The 19,558-nt window shown below is 34.2% G+C and overlaps 1 protein-coding gene across 2 annotated transcripts in view; it reads left to right on the top strand.

Annotated features, from left to right (window-relative positions):
* The window catches only part of TBCA (tubulin folding cofactor A), a 77,626-nt gene extending 59,646 nt beyond the window's left edge, over nt 1–17,980 (top strand). For both annotated transcript variants that reach the window (XM_045496380.1, XM_045496385.1), the window contains exons 2-4: nt 1,889–1,994; nt 15,513–15,599; nt 17,694–17,980. In XM_045496380.1, the coding sequence (XP_045352336.1) occupies nt 1,889–1,994; nt 15,513–15,599; nt 17,694–17,774 (274 nt within the window). In that variant the 3' untranslated portion in view covers nt 17,775–17,980. The remainder of the gene's footprint in view (nt 1–1,888; nt 1,995–15,512; nt 15,600–17,693) is intronic.
* Nucleotides 17,981–19,558: the final 1,578 nt, after the last annotated feature.

Genomic DNA, 19,558 nt, shown 5'->3' with positions numbered 1-19,558 from the left:
GTTTTTGCAAAACTTGCAAAAGAGCCATGTTTAGAGAATTGAAACTATTAAATGTATTTAGGTGTCTTTCTAATTGAATTTTGCTTTATTCCAGAAAACTTAGAAAATATTGGTAAAGGAATAGCTAGCAAACTTTAAAATTATTCAAAATTGAAAAAACTGGTGAACTTTGATCCAAATCAGGAAAGATGGCACCATTACGATGGAGAAGCATAGGAAGATGATGAACGTTAGCCTAAGGGTGATATTCAGTGTCTGATCTCTAAATGAGGCCAGTGAATACCACTGACTGTTGGCATTTTATATGCAGTAGCGAATGAGTGAAGGACTATAATAATGGTAGCTCACTACTTACTATTGCGTTTGTATTAATATTCAGCTATAGGAATGTTTTGAAAGTCAAGTGAAGAATAAACTCAAAGGTAAAAGCCCCCCCCCAAAAAATTTAACTCTCATCTGACTTCGCCTACCCCAAATACTTAGTGCTTTACTCCTCAGGTAACCACAAATAGTACTTTCCCAAGTGTCCTTTATTATTTGTTTCTTGAGTATCCTCTGTTGTTTGTTAATATTCATTGTAACATAAAATTTTGTATTTTGTATCTATTTTGTACCTTAGTTTTTTCACTTTGAAGTACTTCAGAGCAAGGGTATGAAGGTCATATAATACTCTACTGTAAATATTGTTATCATTTTATTATATTTTCTTTTTGTTCTATCATGAACACGAGATCATGAAAGACCAGATGAACCTTGCTTACACACCTCAAAATTCCAAACTGGACCATTTTTAGTGTTTTAATATTTGTAGTTTATGTGGTGATGTAAATCCAAATTTAAATCTGATTTAAAAGGACAAAATATTTTTTTTTAGATTTCTGAACTTATATTAAGACCTATTAGAATATGAAAACTAAATATTTTGTAATACACTTAAAAATTTTCATTGCAAATGATTAAACAAGAGCCATGTTCTAATAATGATTTTTAAATTCCATCCCATCAGCATATATGTAGAAATAAGTAAGCAAACCAGATGGAGAAAGCTGCTTTTAATATGTATGGTCTGTGAAAACTTTTTATTCTACTTTAGATGTTGTGTATATCAGAATATTACTGTTTTCTTGAACTACATTTTTGTTTTATATTAAAACTTTTATTAATCAGGATTACAAGAGATTGAGCTATTATGGTTAATTGCATTTTGGTTATCTGAGGAATAATCAGTGGAACTTTGTATTTCTCTATTCCAATTTATTGTTGAAAATCTCCTGATTTATTGATAAAGATCAATACCTTTTCTTGCTTTAGTAAGTAAATATGTGTTTCCACTATTTGTCTATAAGAGAACCATGTCTAAACGATCTACCCCAGTCCCTCACACAAGGAATGTCAAAATAAGTTTATTGATGTCTTTCTTTGTTTTGGATTTGGAATGCAATATACTGATTTTTTCCCAGTAATCTGAGCTTTTTCCATTATGTTGTTTCAAGTACGTGTATAAAAGTTTGGAAAACATATATTAATAATAAAGCTAGACAGAAATACTAGTAATAATAATTTTGAGTGTGTTTTTACATTGTAAATACAATTATTATAGTGAAATATGTTTTTAATTAAAAATTTAAGAGTTTTGAAAAACTCTTCAAAACTTATGTTTTGAAGTTTGCACCTGCTTTAGAGAGGTATAGAATATCATGGGCCTGAGGATCAGACATATTACATCTATGGCTAAAGTATTTTTCTTTCCTTCCTCTCCTCCTCCCCATCTAGTACACATACTTTGCTATTTTAAGCATGTTTTATATTTACATAGCTTCTTTGTTTCCTGTGATCTGTTTGCTAGAGAGAAAGTTAATTCTTGGAAACATTTCTGATTTATTTATAGACTGGTCAAAGAAAAAATGATGTATGAAAAGGAAGCAAAACAACAAGAAGAAAAGATTGAAAAAATGAAAGCTGAAGATGGTGAAAATTATGCCATTAAAAAGCAGGTAAGGGGCGCCTGGGTGGCGCAGTCGGTTAAGCGTCCGACTTCAGCCAGGTCACGATCTCGCGGTCCGTGAATTCGAGCCCCGCGTCGGGCTCTGGGCTGATGGCTCAGAGCCTGGAGCCTGTTTCCGATTCTGTGTCTCCCTCTCTCTCTGCCCCTCCCCCGTTCATGCTCTGTCTCTCTCTGTCTCAAAAATAAATAAACGTTGAAAGAAAAAAATTTAAAAAGCAGGTAAAATTGAATCCTTGGGGTACCTGGGTGGCTCAGTCAATTAAGCATCAGACTCTTAGTTTCAGCTCAGGCTCAGGTCATGATCTCATAGTTTGTGACTTCGAGTCCTTCATTGGGCTGTGCACTTGTAGTGCGGAGTCTGCTTGGGATTCATATTCATTCTCTCTCTCTCTCTCTCTCTCTCTCTCTCTCTCTCAAAAATAAATAAATAAACCTTAATACACACACACACATACATATATATATATGACCTAATATTATATTAAATATACTTGTATATTTAAATTTACAGATATTTTTGTAAATATTTTGATTTGAAGACCACCAAAATAAATATATATGTTACCCTTTTTAGTGGCTTCTCCTGATTTTCCTCATGACAAATTTCAGTTTCCTTAGTACTGCATACAAGGTTCTTGATTTGAGTGCCTGCCTATCCACCCTTATCTCTTGCCATTCCCTCCCTGGACCTTTTCATTTCCTGATCATGCTCTTTTCCTTTGCCGCAGACATACTGCATATGTGTGAGATGTTCTTCCCACTTCTCCTACCTACCTTCTCCTTATAAATTCGTGTTTATCCTTTAAACATCCCCTACACTCTACCTAAAGATGGAGATAGGTGCTCCTCCTCTCTTGTCCCATAATAGCTTATTTATTCTCATCATCGCATTTTTTTTCAAATTTTTATTTAAATTCAAGTTAGTTAACATACTCTGTAATGATGATTTCAGGAGTAGAATTTAGTGATTCATCACTTACATAAAACACCCAGTGCTCATCCCAACAAGTGCCCTCCTTAATGCCCATCACCCGTTTAGCCCTTCCCGCCACCCACCTCCCTCCATCACACCTCAGTTTGATCTCTATCCTTAAGAGTCTCTTGTGGTTTGTTTCCCACTCTCTTTTTTCCCCCTTCCCATCTGTCCATCTGTTTTGTTTGTTAAATTCCACATATGAGTGAAATCATGTGGTATTTATCTTTCTCTGACTGACTTATTTCACTTACCATGAAACACTCAAGCTCCATCCACATCATTGCAAATCCATCATAGCATCATAGCATAGCTGACACTTGTTTCATAATTCCTTGAGAAAATAGAAGCTATTGGGGACTTTCTCTTTTTCCCATGACAAAATCTTTCAACCTATATGCATCTGTACCTGTACTACCTTCCTTCCTATTAGAATGGATTATATTCCCTAACCCTTGTTAGAACCATCAGTGATACTGTTTTCATGTCTTTGTCCTCATCTTACATCACCTCAACAGCATTTGACACAGGTAAGCAAGCACTCTCCTTGAAGCGTTCTTTTATATTAGCATCTTTAATAGGATAGCCTCCTGTTTTCCTCCTGTTTCACTGTCCTTATTCTTCAGTCTCCTTTGCTGAAACCCGCCTCCTCCCCCTGTGCTCACTGTCTTCCCCCACCCTGCACTCGCCTGTGTGTGTGCGTGTGTGTGTATTTTAACCTTTAAGAGTTCTGTCTACAATCTCTGGGTAAGCTCATACCATTCTATAACTTTTAAGTATCGTTTTTATGTCTACTCATTTATTTACTCAACAGATATTTATTGAATCCCCTGCTACCTGCCAAATACTGTTCCAGGAATTCTTTTAGGTATGGCCTTTAAAAGAGCAGCAAAACAAACAAAAAACCAGAGTTCCTGCTTACTTGGGAGGGACTAGTGCCAGTATCTCCCAATTTATATCTCTAGCCTTGACCATTCCAGAGATACATATATTCAACTAATCACCTACTTGATATTCTCTTGGGTGTCCAAAATAAAAGTCTGGGGCACCTGGGTGGCTGAGTTGGTTGAGCATGCAGCTCTTGATTTTGTCTCAGGCCATGATCCCAGGGTCATGGAAGCAAGCCTCATGTTGGGCTCTGCACTGAGTGTGGAGCCTGCTATAGTCTCAGTCTCTCTCTCTCTCTCTGTCTCTGTCTCTCTCTCTCTCTCTCTCACTCCCTCCCTCCCTCTCTCCCTCTCTCCTCTCTCTCTCTTTCCCTCCCCCCCGCCCTTCTCCCCTGCTCACTTGCTCTCTCTCTAAAATAAAATAAAATAAAATAAAATAAAATAAAATAAATCAATAAAATCTTGGTCTTCGCTTAAACTAATGCACCTTCCCCAAACAAAAAGCCGTTCCTTCTCTTGTTATCCCCTTTCAGTAAATGATACCTCCAGTCATCCCAATACCTAAAGCCAAAAATTTAGTGGGTCTCTTCCTGGTGCTTCTCTCTCCCTCTAATAATCACAGCTAATATAAGCAAGTCCTGTTTCTTATTCCATTTCTTTGCCTTCTGCCACCACCCCAATCGTGTTCACTATCATCTTTTGCGCACCCCATTGCAGAAGCCTCCTCCTAGTTGGCATACATCTTTGTCTCTTTGACACCTCCATTCCCTCCCACCACAGCAGCCAGATTGATCTCTTTAAAATAGTACATCAGGGGCGCCTGAGTGGCTCAGTCAGTTAAGCATTCGACTCTTGGTATCAGCTCAGGCTGTGAAATCAAGAACCATGTTGGGCTCTGCACTGAGTGTAGAGCCTACTTGGGTTCCTTTTTCTGCCCCTCCCCAGCTTGCATTCTTTCTCTCAAAATAAATAAACTTCAAAATGGTACATCAGATCTTTTTCTCCTTTACTTAAAATCCATTGTGCAGTGCACATAGAATAAAATCCAGATGACACTAAGAAAAAGGAGAGTATAGGGGTGCCTGGATGGCTCAGTTGATTAAGCATCAGACTCTTGATTTTGGCTCAGGTCATGATCTTGCAATTTGTAAGTTCCAGTCCTGTATTGGCCTCTTTGCTAACAGGGCAGAGCCCGCTTGGCATTCTTTCTCTCCTCGCCGCCCCCCCCCCCCCCACCTCTCTCTCTCTGCCCCTACCCTGCTCTCTCTCAAAATAAATAAATTTTTAAAAAAAGAATATAAACAAGCTTATGCAGATTGTATCTTAAGACTTCTTTTTAAAATTAGAACACAGTGCAATCACAGTGGCTTTTATCATATAAATTATGTTACAAATTATAATAGCGAACACTCAACCCAGACTTAATTCAGCAGTGTTAAATCACTTAAAATGGATTTTTCTGCAGGCAGTTGCTATCTGTGGTGCAAAAGGAACACAGTGCCATTTAAAATATCCAGGAAGAAAACCTTCTTAATTTTTGAGCTTCTGGGAGAGCCTGCCTTCCTCTGTGTGTGGTAAAGCAGAGGACATTTTTGTATAAGATACTCATAAATTAAGGGAGGATTTGTAAACAGATTTATAGATGTCATATGTCCCCCAATATACTGACCTTTAGGATATAACTGCTCTTCATGAGGATTTATATGTGGAATATAACTTTTTGATTCTTAAAATTATGATGGTTAAATGCTTTTGAAGTATGTACTTCTGTAAATGTTTGTGTCACTCTTGTACCTCTCTCACTTTAATGCCCTGTATCGTTTTCCAACATCTAATAAGAAATAGTATGATATAGTATATAACTTCATTTCATTCACGTCCTTCTTCTCTTGAAATAAGGCTTATTTTTCCAGTTGTGTAGGTATTGACCTCACTTAGTTTTTTCTTTGCCCTATTCTTTTAATCACCAGTAACATATTAAAACATAGCTGTATAACTAGGATAGGAGTTGTAAGTTACTGAAGTGAAGAATAAATATATTGTCTTTCTAAATAAAATTCTACAAATGTCACAGATTATCACAGAATTTGTTTTACTATGTATATATTGATCATCTTTCATTAAAGTTACTGCTTTATAGGTAAGGATTAACTCTTCATTGAATCCTGTGTTCTAATTGTTATTTAAAAGTATTAGCCTCTTACTACATTATCATTGACTACATATGCAGTTATAAAAAGGGGAAATTTTTTGTTTAAAAATCCTATCTACATTCAGCCATGTCAAAATTCTCTACTTTGTCACAGCAGTCATGGTTTATAACATGATTTCTTAGGTTCCTAGTCCACTTTCACACTTACATTCAAAAATACCATCCCATATCTAATTACAGAACAGTAAGTCTTTCTGTTTACTGCGATTATCAACCTGCAGTGTATACAGTTGTCAACTGCAATTTTATTCGTTTGATGAAACCTTGTCTTTAACTCAAGCTACATGCTTTTCTCAATTTCCTTTCCCTAGTTTAGCTATATGGTGGTCAGAGATTAATGGTTTTTTTATATGCAGTGGGAGTTGCATTGCCCGAAGCACTGCTTTATTCCTGTTTGCCTACGACTTTAATGTCGGTAATAGTTTCTTTACATCTGCTGTGCCCCTCGTAGAAAATATCAAGGAAGCCAAGTGCTGTGTTTTGTGGGTTCTCTACTCGTCTTACTGTAGTTCTGAGCTAAATACTCTCCTTAGCCACTTCTCACTACTTTGGCTCTTTTGTCATTTGGATCCATTTTGCTCTGGCTATCCTGGATCTTCTGAACCGGAACTATCTTAATAACACACATTTATAATGTCAGTCCCTACCAAACTTCTTACCTGTAATTGGTTGTCCAAATTGGACTTTCCTGGACTAGGCCTAATTTTGGTTTTTGTAAAATAAGTAACTAGGCAGAAGACGGATGCTAAGAGGCCAAAATACCAGTCAGTCAAAGAATTCATCTTTTCTGGCTGAACAGTGTAACTCAACCTTCAGATATTGCCCAAATTGATTTTGGTCCTCTGCTCACCATATCCCTCTTCTTTTCTACTCACCTCATCTAAATTAGGGTTGGATGCAGAGGATTTTGCCCTCAAATAGTGAAGATATTCTGGTCTTTTGTTTTTTTAAACCTATCTTGGAGCAGAAATGATTAGCAGTGGTAATCAAACATGTATCCCTGTTATTTCACCTGAGGCATGACTCCTCTTATTTTCCAGAAGTAATATTAAAAAAACCAAACTGGTACAATTTTTCCAACAAGGATTTATAGTTATTACATATAATTGCAGAGTTGTAAATGTGTCTTTTTGAGAAAGATGCACACACACTGTTTTGTGATTTACTTGAAACATGAGTTAAACATTCATAATTGGATGTTTCTTTTTCCTAAAATGGAGATTTTTTTTCCTCAAATATGTGGAAAATAATAGGAAGCTTCAGTCGAAAAGAGGAATTTGATGAAGTGTCTTTCACAAGATTGATTCTGCAAGAAACACCATATTTCTTTTACCAATAACAAAAATATTTAAAATAGCTTCCACTGATGCAAGAAAATTTTATTGCCTCTTGTTACCTATACTCAAGTTTATAAATGATACTCTGTACACTTGTTTTGTGTTTTGTTATAGATTCACAGGAAGTTGCAATAAATGTTCAGGGAAGTCACATATACCCTTCACTATTGCTGCTGCATTGTTAGTAATGGTATCTTGTATAATTATAATATCCAGACCATGAAACGCACCACAGACCTTATTGATATTTCACCTGTTACACATGTACTCATTTGTGTGTGTGTGTTTGTATATAGTCCGATACAATTCTGTCACATGTGGAATGTATAACTACAACCACAATCAAGATGGAAAACTATTCCATCACAAGACTGTGCTACTTCTTTGTAGTCCCTGACCTCCACCCCTAAATCCTAAGTAATTAATACTGTTTGAAGGATCATACAGTATGTAATCTTTTGAAATTGGCTTTTTCCTTGAGGAAAATAATTCCTTGAGGTCCACTAAAGTCATAGAGTCTATCAACTTTGTTTCTTATTATTGTTGAGCAGTATTCCAGGTATTCCATGGTATCATAGGTGTAACCACTGAAGGACATTTGGACTGTTTCCAGCTCTGGGCTGTTATGAAAAAGGCTGCTGTGAACATTTGTAGACAGTTTTTGCATGAACATAAATTTTTATTTTTCTGGGATAAATACCCAAGAAATTGCTGTGTTGTATTAGTACATTTTTTTTTTTTTTTTTAAAGAAAACTGCCAAACTCTTCCAAAGTGGCTGTACTATATTACATTCCCACCAGGGATGTACGAATGATTTGATTTTTCCACATCCTCACCAGCATTTGGTGTTACCGCTTTTTTATTTTAGCGTATAGCTGTCACCTACATGATAGATGTGTAATGATATCTAATTGTGCTTTTAGTTTCGATTTACTAACAACTATAATGTTGAATATCTTTTGCTTATTTGTGTCTATATATTCTCTTTAGTGAAATGTCTGTTCTCACTTTTTAATTAGACGCTTTTTCTACTTTTAAGTTTTGAGAGTTCTTTGTATATTCTAGGTAAATGCCCTTTGTTGGATATGTGGCTTGGAAATATTTTCTTAGTCTGTAATTTGTCTTTTTAGCCTGTTAACAAGGTCTTTCACTGAGCAACAGTTTTTAATTTTGAGAACGTCTAATTTATGGCTAATGCTTTCTTTTGTGAATTATATTTTTGGTCTCAAGTCTAAGGCCTCTTTGTTTAGTCCTAAGTCGCAAAGATTTTCTATTTTTTGTCTAAAAGTTTTGTGGTTTTATGTCTATCCTTTAAGGTGTGATCAGTTTTGGGGCGCCTGGGTGGCTCAGTCGGTTAAGCGTCCGACTTCAGCTCAGGTCATGATCTCACGGTTTGTGGGTTCGAGCCCTGCGTCAGGCTCTGTGCTGACAGCTCAGATTCTGGAGCCTGTTTCGGATTCTGTGTCTCCCTCTCTTTCTGACCCTCCCCCATTCATGCTGTCTCTCTCTGTCTCAAAAATAAAGAAACATTAAAAAAATTTAAAAAAAAATAAAAAAAGGTTTGATCAGTTTTGAGTTAATTTTTATATAAGGTGTGAGGTTTAGTTTGAGGTTCATCTTTTTGCCTATAGGTGCCCGGTTGCTCCAGCAGTATTTGTTGAAAACGTTATCCTTCCCTCATTGAATTGCTTTTGTACCTTTGTCAAAAAGCCATTGGACATATTTGTGTGGGTCTGTTTTGGGATTCTCTTTTGATCCATTAACCTGTGGTTTATCCATTAACCTATTCGTTTACAAATACCACCCTGTCTTGGTTACTGTAGCTATAGAGTAAGCTTTCATTGTGGAAGAGTGAATCCTCTTTCTTCTCCTCCTCCTCCTCCTCCTTTTTTTTTTTTTTTTTTTTTTTTTTTTTTTTTTTTTGGTTTGTTTTAGCTTTTCTACTTCCTGTGCCTTTTCATAAAAATTGTAAATTGGTCTAGGTCTATAGAACACCTTGCTAAGTTTTGATAGGAATTGCATTAAACCTATATATCAGTTTGGAGAGAATTGACATCCTTACTATGTCAGGTCTTCCAGTCAGTGAACATGAGAAGTCTTACAGTTTATTTAGGTCCTACTTCTTTCATCAGCATTTCATAATTTTCAACATATAGATCCTGGAAGTTTTGTTAGATTTCTACCTGAGTATTTCATTTTCTTTGAAAATATAAATAGTATTGTTTTTAGTTTTGGTTTCCACATATAGTATTTTGTTATCCAATATGGAAGTACATTCAGTTTTTTGTGTATTGATCTTGTAACCTGTGACATTACTGAGCTATCTAGTTTCTAAGGTTTTTTTGTGTATTCCTTCTGGTTTTCTACATACACAATCATGTCATTTGTAAGTAGAGACAGTTTTATTTCTTTTCAATCTGTATGTCTTACTTCTTTTTCTTACCTGATTGCTCTGGCTAAGACTTACAGTATTGTGTTGAATGAGAGTGGTCAGAATGGACATCTCCATTTGTTTCTAATCTTAGGGAGATAGCATTCAGTCTTTTGCCATAAGTGTAATGTTAGCTGTACGTTTTTTGTAAATAGTGTTTTTCAAGTTGAGGAAGTTCTGTATTCCTACTTTGCTGAGCATTTTTATCATGAATGGGTGTTGGGTTTTGTCAAAGGCTTTTTCTGTATCATGTGATAAAACCATATGAGTTTTCTTCTTTGGCCTATTGATATTGTGGATTACATGGATTGATTTTTAAATGTTGAACCAGCCTTGTATACCTGCTTATTCACTTGATTGTGGTGTATAATTGTTTTCATATATTGGTGGATTCTGTTTGCTAATGCTTTGTTGAGGATTTTTGTATCGAAGTTTATGGTCTGCAGTTTGCTTTTTTTATACTGCTTTTGTCTGTTTCTGGTATCAAGTTAATTCTCATCTCGTAAAATTGGCTGGAAAATATTCCCTCTTCTCTTTTCTTAAAGTATTTGTGTAAAGTTAGTGTTAATTCTTCTTTAAATATTTGATAAAATTGCCCAGTGGAACTATCTAGGTTTGAAGAGTTCTATTTCTTTTTTATTAAAATTCAATTCCTGGGATGCCTGGGTGGCTCAGTCAGTTAAGCATCTGAGTTCGGCTCAGGTCATGATCTCACAGTTTGTGAGTTCGGGCCCCGCGTCGGGCTCTGTGCTGACAGCTCGGAGCCTGGAGCCTGCTTTGGATTGTGTGTCTCCTTCTCTTTCTGCCCCTCCCCCACTTGTGCTCTGTCTCTATCAAAAATAAATAAATGTAAAAAAAAAAAAATTAAAATTAAATTCCTTTCATGATTGTAGAAATATTCAGGTTATCATTTCAGTTTTGGTGGTCTGTAGTTTTCAAGGGTTTGGTTCATTTCTCCTAAGTTGTTGAATTCATGATCATTATGAACAGGATTATACAATTGTTTGTGAAATTTTTTTCCTTTAATGGTTGCAAGATATGTAGAGATATGATCTGTTTTGTTACTGATACTAGTGATTTGTGCCTTCTCACTTTATGTTTGTCAGTTTTACTGGAGATTTACCAGTTTTTTAAAAACTCAGCTGTTTGTTTCCTAGATTGTCTCTGTTGGTTTTTTTTATTTCTAATTTCTTTGATTTCTGATCTTATTTTTATTATTTCCCTCTTCTTGTTTAGGGTTTATTTTGTGCTTCTTTTTGTAGGTTCCTGAAGTAAGGACTTAGATTTTTAAATTGAGATCTTTCCTTTTTCCTAACATAAGCATTTACTGCTATAAATTTCCCTCTTGGCATTGCTATAACTTAATCCTACAACATTTGATAGGTTATATTTTCATTATCATTTATCTGTGTATTTCTCTGTTTCTTTTGAGACTTCCTTATTGACTCTTTGGTTATTTACAAGTATGTTGTTTAATTTCTAAGTGGTTTAAAGATTTCCCTGCTTATGTTTATTATTGGTTTTTAATTTTATTTCATTATAGTCACATGCACTATGTGTTATTTCAGTTCTTTTAATTTAAATTTGTTGAGATTTTTGTTTGTTTTGTTGTTGTTTGACCCCGGTTATGGTATACTATGATGAATGTTTCATGGGTGCTTGAAAAGTATTTGTATTTTTCTTTCTTAGATAGAGTATTCTATAAATGTCAGTTAGATCTTGTTCGTTGATGGTGTTGTTTTGTTTTTTTTTTTTATATCTTTGCTGATTTTTTTGTTTTAGTACTTCTACCAATTGCTAAGAGTGAGGTATTAAAATCCCTGGGTATATGTGTGGATTTGTCTCTCTCCTTTTAGCTTTATCAGTTTTTGTGTTATGTATTTTGAAGCTCTGTTGTTAGTACATACACATTTAGGTATTTTTTTTCTTGTTGATCATTTTATTATTATGTAACATCCCTCTTTGTCTCTAATGTTTATTTTTTTGCTCTGAAGCAGTATTAATATCGTCACTCCTGCTTTTTCTGTCTTTTTAATGTTTGCCTGATAACGTTCTTTTCCATCCTTTTATTTTGAAACTCTCTGTTTGATTTTGTTTGAAGTGAGTTTCTTGTGGGCAGTATATAGTTGAGTTGGCCCAGTCTCTGAATCTCTGTCTTTGAGCTGGTGGATTTAGACCATTTATTTTTAAAGTAATCACTGACACCTTAGGGATTAAGGCCCAGATTATTATTATTATTTATGTTTATTTATTTATTTTGAGAGAGAGAATACAAGCAGGGTAAGGGCAGAGAGAGAGGGAGAGAGAGAAAATGCCAAGCAGGCTCCACACTGTCAGCACAAAGCCTGACTTGAGAATGAACTCACGAATCATGAGATCATGACTTGAGCCAAAATCAAGAGTTGGACACTTAACTGAGCCACCCAGGCACCCCAGGCCCAGATTATTTTTTATTCATGGAATTCATTGCATATCCTTAGTCATTCATCAGTAACCACAAAACACAAGTCAAAATCCTTCCTTCCTCCTTCCTCCCTCCCTCCCTCCCTTCCTTCCTCCACTTCTTACAGCATGACAACTGGGTCCTGAGAGAACGATTTCCTAAAAATAAGCTTTTCAAGAAGCCCACGTGGAAGCTGGTCTTAGGTTCCAGAAGGCCATTTCTGCCATATTCCTTTGGTCACAGGCCCAGCCCAAAAGTAGTGTGGGAGGCGACTGCACAAGAGCAGGATCATTGGAGGCCATCTTTATGTCTTTCTCCCCTGTCTATATTGAGGTATAGTGGACAGTTTAAAATTGTATATATTTAAGGTGTGCAGTTTGATGATTTGATAAATTTATACATTGTAAAATATCCACCATAACCAAGGTCCTTAACATATGCATCACCTTACGTAGTTACACTTTTCTCTTTCTGTCTCTTTTAAAAGTCAGATGGATTTCTTAACATGTTTATTAGCACGTTACCATTTTACCTCCATGTAAAAGGAGACTTAACCATTGTTACAGTCATCTCTGAACTACCCTAAAGCCCAGTTTGGCAAACTAATGTAGTTACCATTGGTTCCAGAGACAGCCAGTATACCAAAATTAGAGTGCCTGTAGATTATTTTAGGTATAGCCAGCCCTGGGTGAATGGATCATTAAAGAAGCTAGAAATCTTACGTCAATTGAGCAATAGCAAAAGAACTTGACATTGGCCAGATTCTTTCATGGAACTCTTCTTTCTGAAAAAATGAAAATCTGCCAATTACGGCTTTTCCTTTCCCTCTCCAACTTATCTACATTTGATTATAAAGGAAATTGATTCAACTTTAGTTTAGTAATATATTCATTATTATAATCTGAGAGTTGCTAAGCCTCCACAGACTTCCATTTTACCTAACTTCCATTATGATACCCCAAAATCACAACTTGTTTTAAAAACAGTAAGACATAAGTACGACCACATCCTGTTGTGTTCCCTAAGACTCCTTACCTACCTCCCCTTCCTCCCAATCTGTGCCAAGATCCTGACTTAGCCTCAGTCTTGTCCTAGTCAGCATTAGAAAAAACTGAGAGTTTATTCAGATATTTTAAACAGAGGTACCATTCATTTGAGTGACCCCTTCCTAAGGGAACATTTTGAAAGATAATACTCATTTAGTTTAGTTCAGGTATTTTGAGGGGTGTCTTTACTATATAATCACACCTTATATATGGTCTTTTAAAATTATTCCTGACAGTTGTAATTCATTGTTACAAGGTAAAGTACATGATTTATGGCCTTGATAAAGATGTGGTTTATGGATTCCACATCATAGTCATCAGTGTACTGTATGCCTTTGGCTCCCAGTGGCATGGTCTTCTTGAAGCTGTGTCAAATGTTTATTTTCATGTTCATGCTCCTCTACTGGAATGGAGGACAGAGACCTTCTCTTTTCATTTTTATATCCTCGTCCCTGGCATCCTATAGACATACATTAAGCTTATTTAAATGAATTGGGGCTGGTATATGGGAGAGTCTGATCTTTGGCTCTAGTTACATCAGAGTTCTGTTTTGATAGATTAATTGAGGATTCTTGCTCTGTAATAATGCATAGAATAATAATAGAATTTTTTGAGGGCCGCATTGCTTGAAGCTTATTTCATTGACAATACTATACTAAAGTTTTCAAAAAAATTTTTTACAAGTAAAAACATTTCTACTTACTGTGTTTTTGACCTTACTGTTTATATTCATTTCATCTTGTTTAATTAATATAAGCTATTCTCAAAGTAGGTCCATAAGGAAGAAATACGAATCATGTATCCAATGAAATGTGCCTGTCACTGATTTGTCACATGTATTCAAATTAACCAGATACATAAGATAATTTAAAGGCAGTGATTACATTTCAGGGTATAGTATGATGAGCAGTGAAGTAAAGTCATGATCCTCTGTCTGAAGTTTTCAGCAGTGTCTCGTTAGCAAAAGAATTACAAGTTCAACAGTAGGTTTTCACCTGAAAAAATAGATGTGGACAGAGAGCATCCTTGTGTATTATGATTCTGATTTTTGTTTATAGTGTGAGAGCTATAACAAAACCATTGGGGAAAAGGAAGAAGGTACTGGGAGTTATTTAAGTTTGTATTAAAATATAATGTCTTTCCTTTTTATTTTAGATGAGCTAGGTAAGAAAGCTTATTAGGAAAAGTTCAGGATTTGTACCCATTTAACCAAAGGTATTTGTCCAAACACTACTTTTTGGAAATAAGTGTTTAAATGATCTGTTTCTTTCTGAGAATAGTTTAAGGAGATAAAGCTTCCTACCACCTTAGGAAACAGACCTATTTGAGGGCCAACATCTGACACTAACTTATTTTCCTTCCTGTTGATTGGTTTCTCAGTGAATGATTTGGTTTTTTCTTTTATGATTCAATATTTTACAGTCCAGCTTTGAATGCTATATTTTAAGTCCAGAAATATCCACGAGAATAAATATTCTTGTGTTTAATTCTGTTGTGTCTGTCTTCAAGAGGAATAGGCAGAAGTTCAGATTCAGAGGGGTGCCAGGTTGGTAATTTGGCTCAAACTGCATGGGGAGAATAATCTCTCTCCTAAAATGAAGCACAAGGATAAGTAATAACTTTTTATGCATGATAAGCATCAAAAATATGAACCTGCTGGTCTTTGCTTTTCATTTTTCTTTACCTCTGTCTTTCAGTGAGAACCTCCTGCAGTGTGCACACGATGTGATCAATAACTCAATAACTTTTTTCATGCAGTAATTATCTCCATGTGATATTATCTGAACAGTGTTTTTCTTTATTACTCGGAAGATGCAGGAGATATTTATATAACCAGCTGATCCCATTTTGGATAAAGGTGCTTTGTGACAGCAGGAAAAATAGTTTATTTTAAATGGCCTTTTTAAATAAATGCTCTATGAAAAGCTTTTCCAGCTAATTTTCACTTAGTATGAGAAGGTGATTACCAAATGATCAAAAACTTGTATTCTGAATATTTTACAGTATGATAGTCATTCTTTCTGACTTCTTGTAATCACAATTTAAAGTATCGAACTGTTTAACATACCTGTAATTTTTTCCTGATTCCTCTCAATCATTTTAGATATTTACAGAGGCATAAACTAAACACATAAGTTCTACCATCTCTGCGTGTCTCACAGAGATTTTCATTATAGGCAGAGATCCTTCAAGAGTCCCGGATGATGATCCCAGATTGCCAGCGCAGGTTGGAAGCTGCATATAGTGATCTTCTGCAGTTATTAGTAAGTAAAAAATTCTCTGTATTCTGTTTAAAAATTTTCAGTCCAATGCATGGAAAGCCAAATCTTAGTATTCAACACTGTCAACCAGTTAGGGACTATTTTGTTCACTTGTCCTGTATACCACTATATTTTAAAACAGTTGATAGAGATTAAATTGTGTTTTAAATTATGCCTCCAGTGGAAGTACTATATCTAACATGTTTATTCTGTTTAAACTTAGTTAATTAAATATATTTGAGATACCATGGTAGATATTCATGGCACTAACATTGTCCAGCAATATCTTGAATTATTTAGTTTTCATACATAAAGGTCTTTTTTGGCACATTTTTAGTGATAAGTAGACTATTTAAAATTTTGAAAGATCCAAATGTTTCAAATAAATTTTTAAAAAGATCTAGAATTCTTTTAGAGTCAAAGTTAAATCCATTTGAGAGGGAAAAAAAGCCTTGTAATATAGGCAGTCCTTGGATAACACTGTTATCGTACTTGATAGTGTAAATGCTTTGTGATACAGTGGCAGAATCATTTTATAAAGGATTCTAAGAATAATTAAAAGTCCTCTTATTTCTTTCTTAATAAAGATAACTGGATAATACTGTATTCAAGACAATTGTTATTGCTATTTGATGATAATTTGATGAATTCTAACATTTCCTTTACTAATCTCATTTTACGTTTCTATTTCTTGAGCTAATATCAACTAGCTACATAGCTTTCTCCTGATTTATAATTGTCCCTTACATAACAAAAGTATGGTGAGAGATGATCATATGTATTCTTTGAAAAAGAATGACATTTGTTTTCCTACCCAAATAATATTAGGACTAAATCTGCAAGAAAAAACAAAAAGAGAGGTGTTTACATTTTACTTTAATTTTGACACAGAACTCCATATTTATCTATAGGAACTTTTTAAAGGCAGGGTAATTCTCCTTAACAGACAAAAGTAAAGCTGTGGTTTTAAAATAAAAGATAGATGAAAGCAGAAAATAATTACTATATTAAAATACTCCTTGAGACAGAAGCACCCTTTGTATTTTCTGACAATTTAAATGGTTTTTTTTCTCTCATGAATATAGCAGCTAAAAAAGTAATATAAATTGCTTGAAAAAATTATACTGTCTTTGGATGATATATTTGTGTGTATGGATGTATCCAACAATATTTCTACCCTAGCTTATATTTACCAACAGAGAATAAAGACGTGTTTAGGTGTCATGTAGAGGTTTAAGAAATTCTTACCTGCAGTCTGAGTTAAGCAAATTCTTACTCCTTTTGCTTTAAATTTTCATATTAAATAAACACACATACCTGTTCCCTCTGCTCTATAACTATTTGTACAGCTCCCAACTTTTATTGACCTGACATGAATAACTAACCATAGCTTTACTTAATTTAAGTAAAAATCAAACCTGCAAAATGACTTAAATGATATTATTTCACTTATCTCTTAGCATAATAATATTAGCAAGAGCTTTATGCATAAAGTATCAAGAAAAGATTCACTCAGGCAAAAAATAAAAGATGTTAGTACTTTGTTTCCTTGTAGTACAACATATAATACTCATTAATAAGCGGACAGTTCAGTTTTCTAATTTGAAGATGATACTTAACTCTGGTGTGACACCACTAGCCTTCTTGGTCGTTGTGAGTAGTTGGAAGATTAATTTGGTCTGAATGTTTTTATATACGTAACATTTTAGTAAACCATCATTTTTTTTTTTTATTTTTAGTCCACTCATAATCCTTTTGTATAGTGACATGTTGACAAAATGAGAATAAAATTTTGTGTTAATTTTTTTGAGGTTTTTATTTAATTCTTTAATGCCAGTAGCTGTAGATGACCATGTTTTTCACTTACTCTGTGAGAATGCTATGTAGTGAAACAAAACAAAACCTATTTTTCTTTTAACTATAAAGGAAGAAAGAACATGGGAAATCTTTGAAATTAAACAATATTTAGATGGGGATTGGAATCATTTTTGTGTTAATTTTTGAGATTTTTATATTGTTGGTTTATAATATTTGAGGAAATCACAAAGGACTAAAGCTGAGAAGGAGAAATCTAATTTTTATTATGTTTCATTTCAGGAGAGTGAAAAAGACTTGGAAGAAGCTGAGGAATATAAGGAAGCACGCTTAGTATTGGATTCAGTGAAGTTAGAAGCCTGAAGTTTTTCTGTACAGGGTGTTTGTTTTTTTGTTTTTTCATTAAATCTTGGGATCCATTCCACAATTCATTATTTTTGACCACTGCTGTATGTTCAAGTAGTAGGAGAATGTGATTCTTTTTATGCAGTTGCATATATTTTTCTTTGCCTAATTTAATGTGTCAAATAAATGAATTCGTCTAATAAAATTGTTTATATCATACTTTACACCATATTTTTAATTAACCTTTTATCATTAAATCATAGACATTTTTAACAGAGAATTAAAATCTGTCAGGTTCTCTTTGAAGTCTAAGTATTTTGCTTCATAAATATGGATTCAGTTAAAAATAAGATACCTTTTTTTTTTTTAGTTAAAAATCCAAATTTTGAACAGTTTATTCTAAATAAGGTACAATTCCTTCAAAAGAAAGAAGCTCCCTGTGGATAAGGCCTCACATATTTATCCTTTCATAGTCAAAGTCTAGCATTTCCATTACTGTTAACCAATGGAAACATTTAAGTCTTTTCCCAGAAAGATAGATTTATACAAAAAACACCAGTGATTTAGGTCTTCAAACAAAATTCTTACGAACAAAGAATTGAATTGTATTTTCAAGGAATAATAGCTATTGTCATTGGTATACTGGGAAATGTTTAACAGATCTTCAAAATGGAAAGGGAACCTCTGACTTTGGTGGTATAAATACTCCCACTGTGATTAATTTCAAGTTACTAACATGACATCACTGAGCACAAAGTTCGGATTTATGAGCCAGCTCCAGCATACACTGGCCATAGCCAAACCTGGATTATCTTGATTGACTAGAAAAGCGTATCATTTTATCACAAAGTATTTTTTCTAGTACAGTTGTAAACGAATGAATTACTTAATCATTTCAGTTTATTTTCTAAAAATATATGACAACTCATTTAACCTCCTATTTCTTGAAAATGTGTATGAGCTTTATATCACCAGTCTAGCATGAACAATGATCTAAAGAACTAAAATAGTAATAATAGCATTTAAACTTTAAAACTCGTAACTGAAAAAATAACAGAAGCTGAATTTTTGCTGCTATAAGATACATACTTGTAGGATGGTTGATCTGATTTTGGAAGTCACTAATCACTAGAAACCATAACGTTTATTGAACCTATCAAAAAGAGAAGAGAAAAATAATACTATTCTGTTATTTTTAAAGGGTACTATTGTTTTAAAGCACAGAATGCATAATTTTTTAAATAAAATCTTTATACATGCAGAAAATTACTTCATCAGGGAATAACATACATCAGAAGCATTTCTAAATTGAAGTGTCATCGTCTTAATATTACATGCCATTTTTAAAGTATACGAGGTGGGGAGGGGAAGAATGAAGAAATGAAAACATAATTACAATGTAAAACTTTATACTTAAGGCTTAATATTAGAGATTTAAGTAGCAGGAGAATTGAAATTCTAAATTATTTTGTGGTTGATATTTAGCATCAGAATAGGTTGGTTTATGGGAGAGGGAAGGGACCATATTTAGTTTTCCAAATAAAAAATCATTTAAAAGGCATTTTACCATTTCTGAAATGTAAAACAATCTCATTTCAATCTTCTGCCAAATACACAAATACCATACATATTCATAGGAAAAAATACTGGTCCCTCCAGAAAAAAAGTAATACTGAAGGGGAAGTTTTGCAGCCAGGACCCAAATATTGGTTGCTGAAAAAAATTATTTTCTTGCCAAAAAGCCTAAGAAAGGAGAAATTAACAAGGTAGATGAAAATAAGTATACCTTTAGCAAATTTCTA

This window comes from Leopardus geoffroyi, chromosome A1 (genome assembly GCF_018350155.1).
Source record: "Leopardus geoffroyi isolate Oge1 chromosome A1, O.geoffroyi_Oge1_pat1.0, whole genome shotgun sequence".
NCBI lineage: Eukaryota > Metazoa > Chordata > Mammalia > Carnivora > Felidae > Leopardus > Leopardus geoffroyi.
This window is presented reverse-complemented; position numbering and strand designations above follow the sequence as displayed.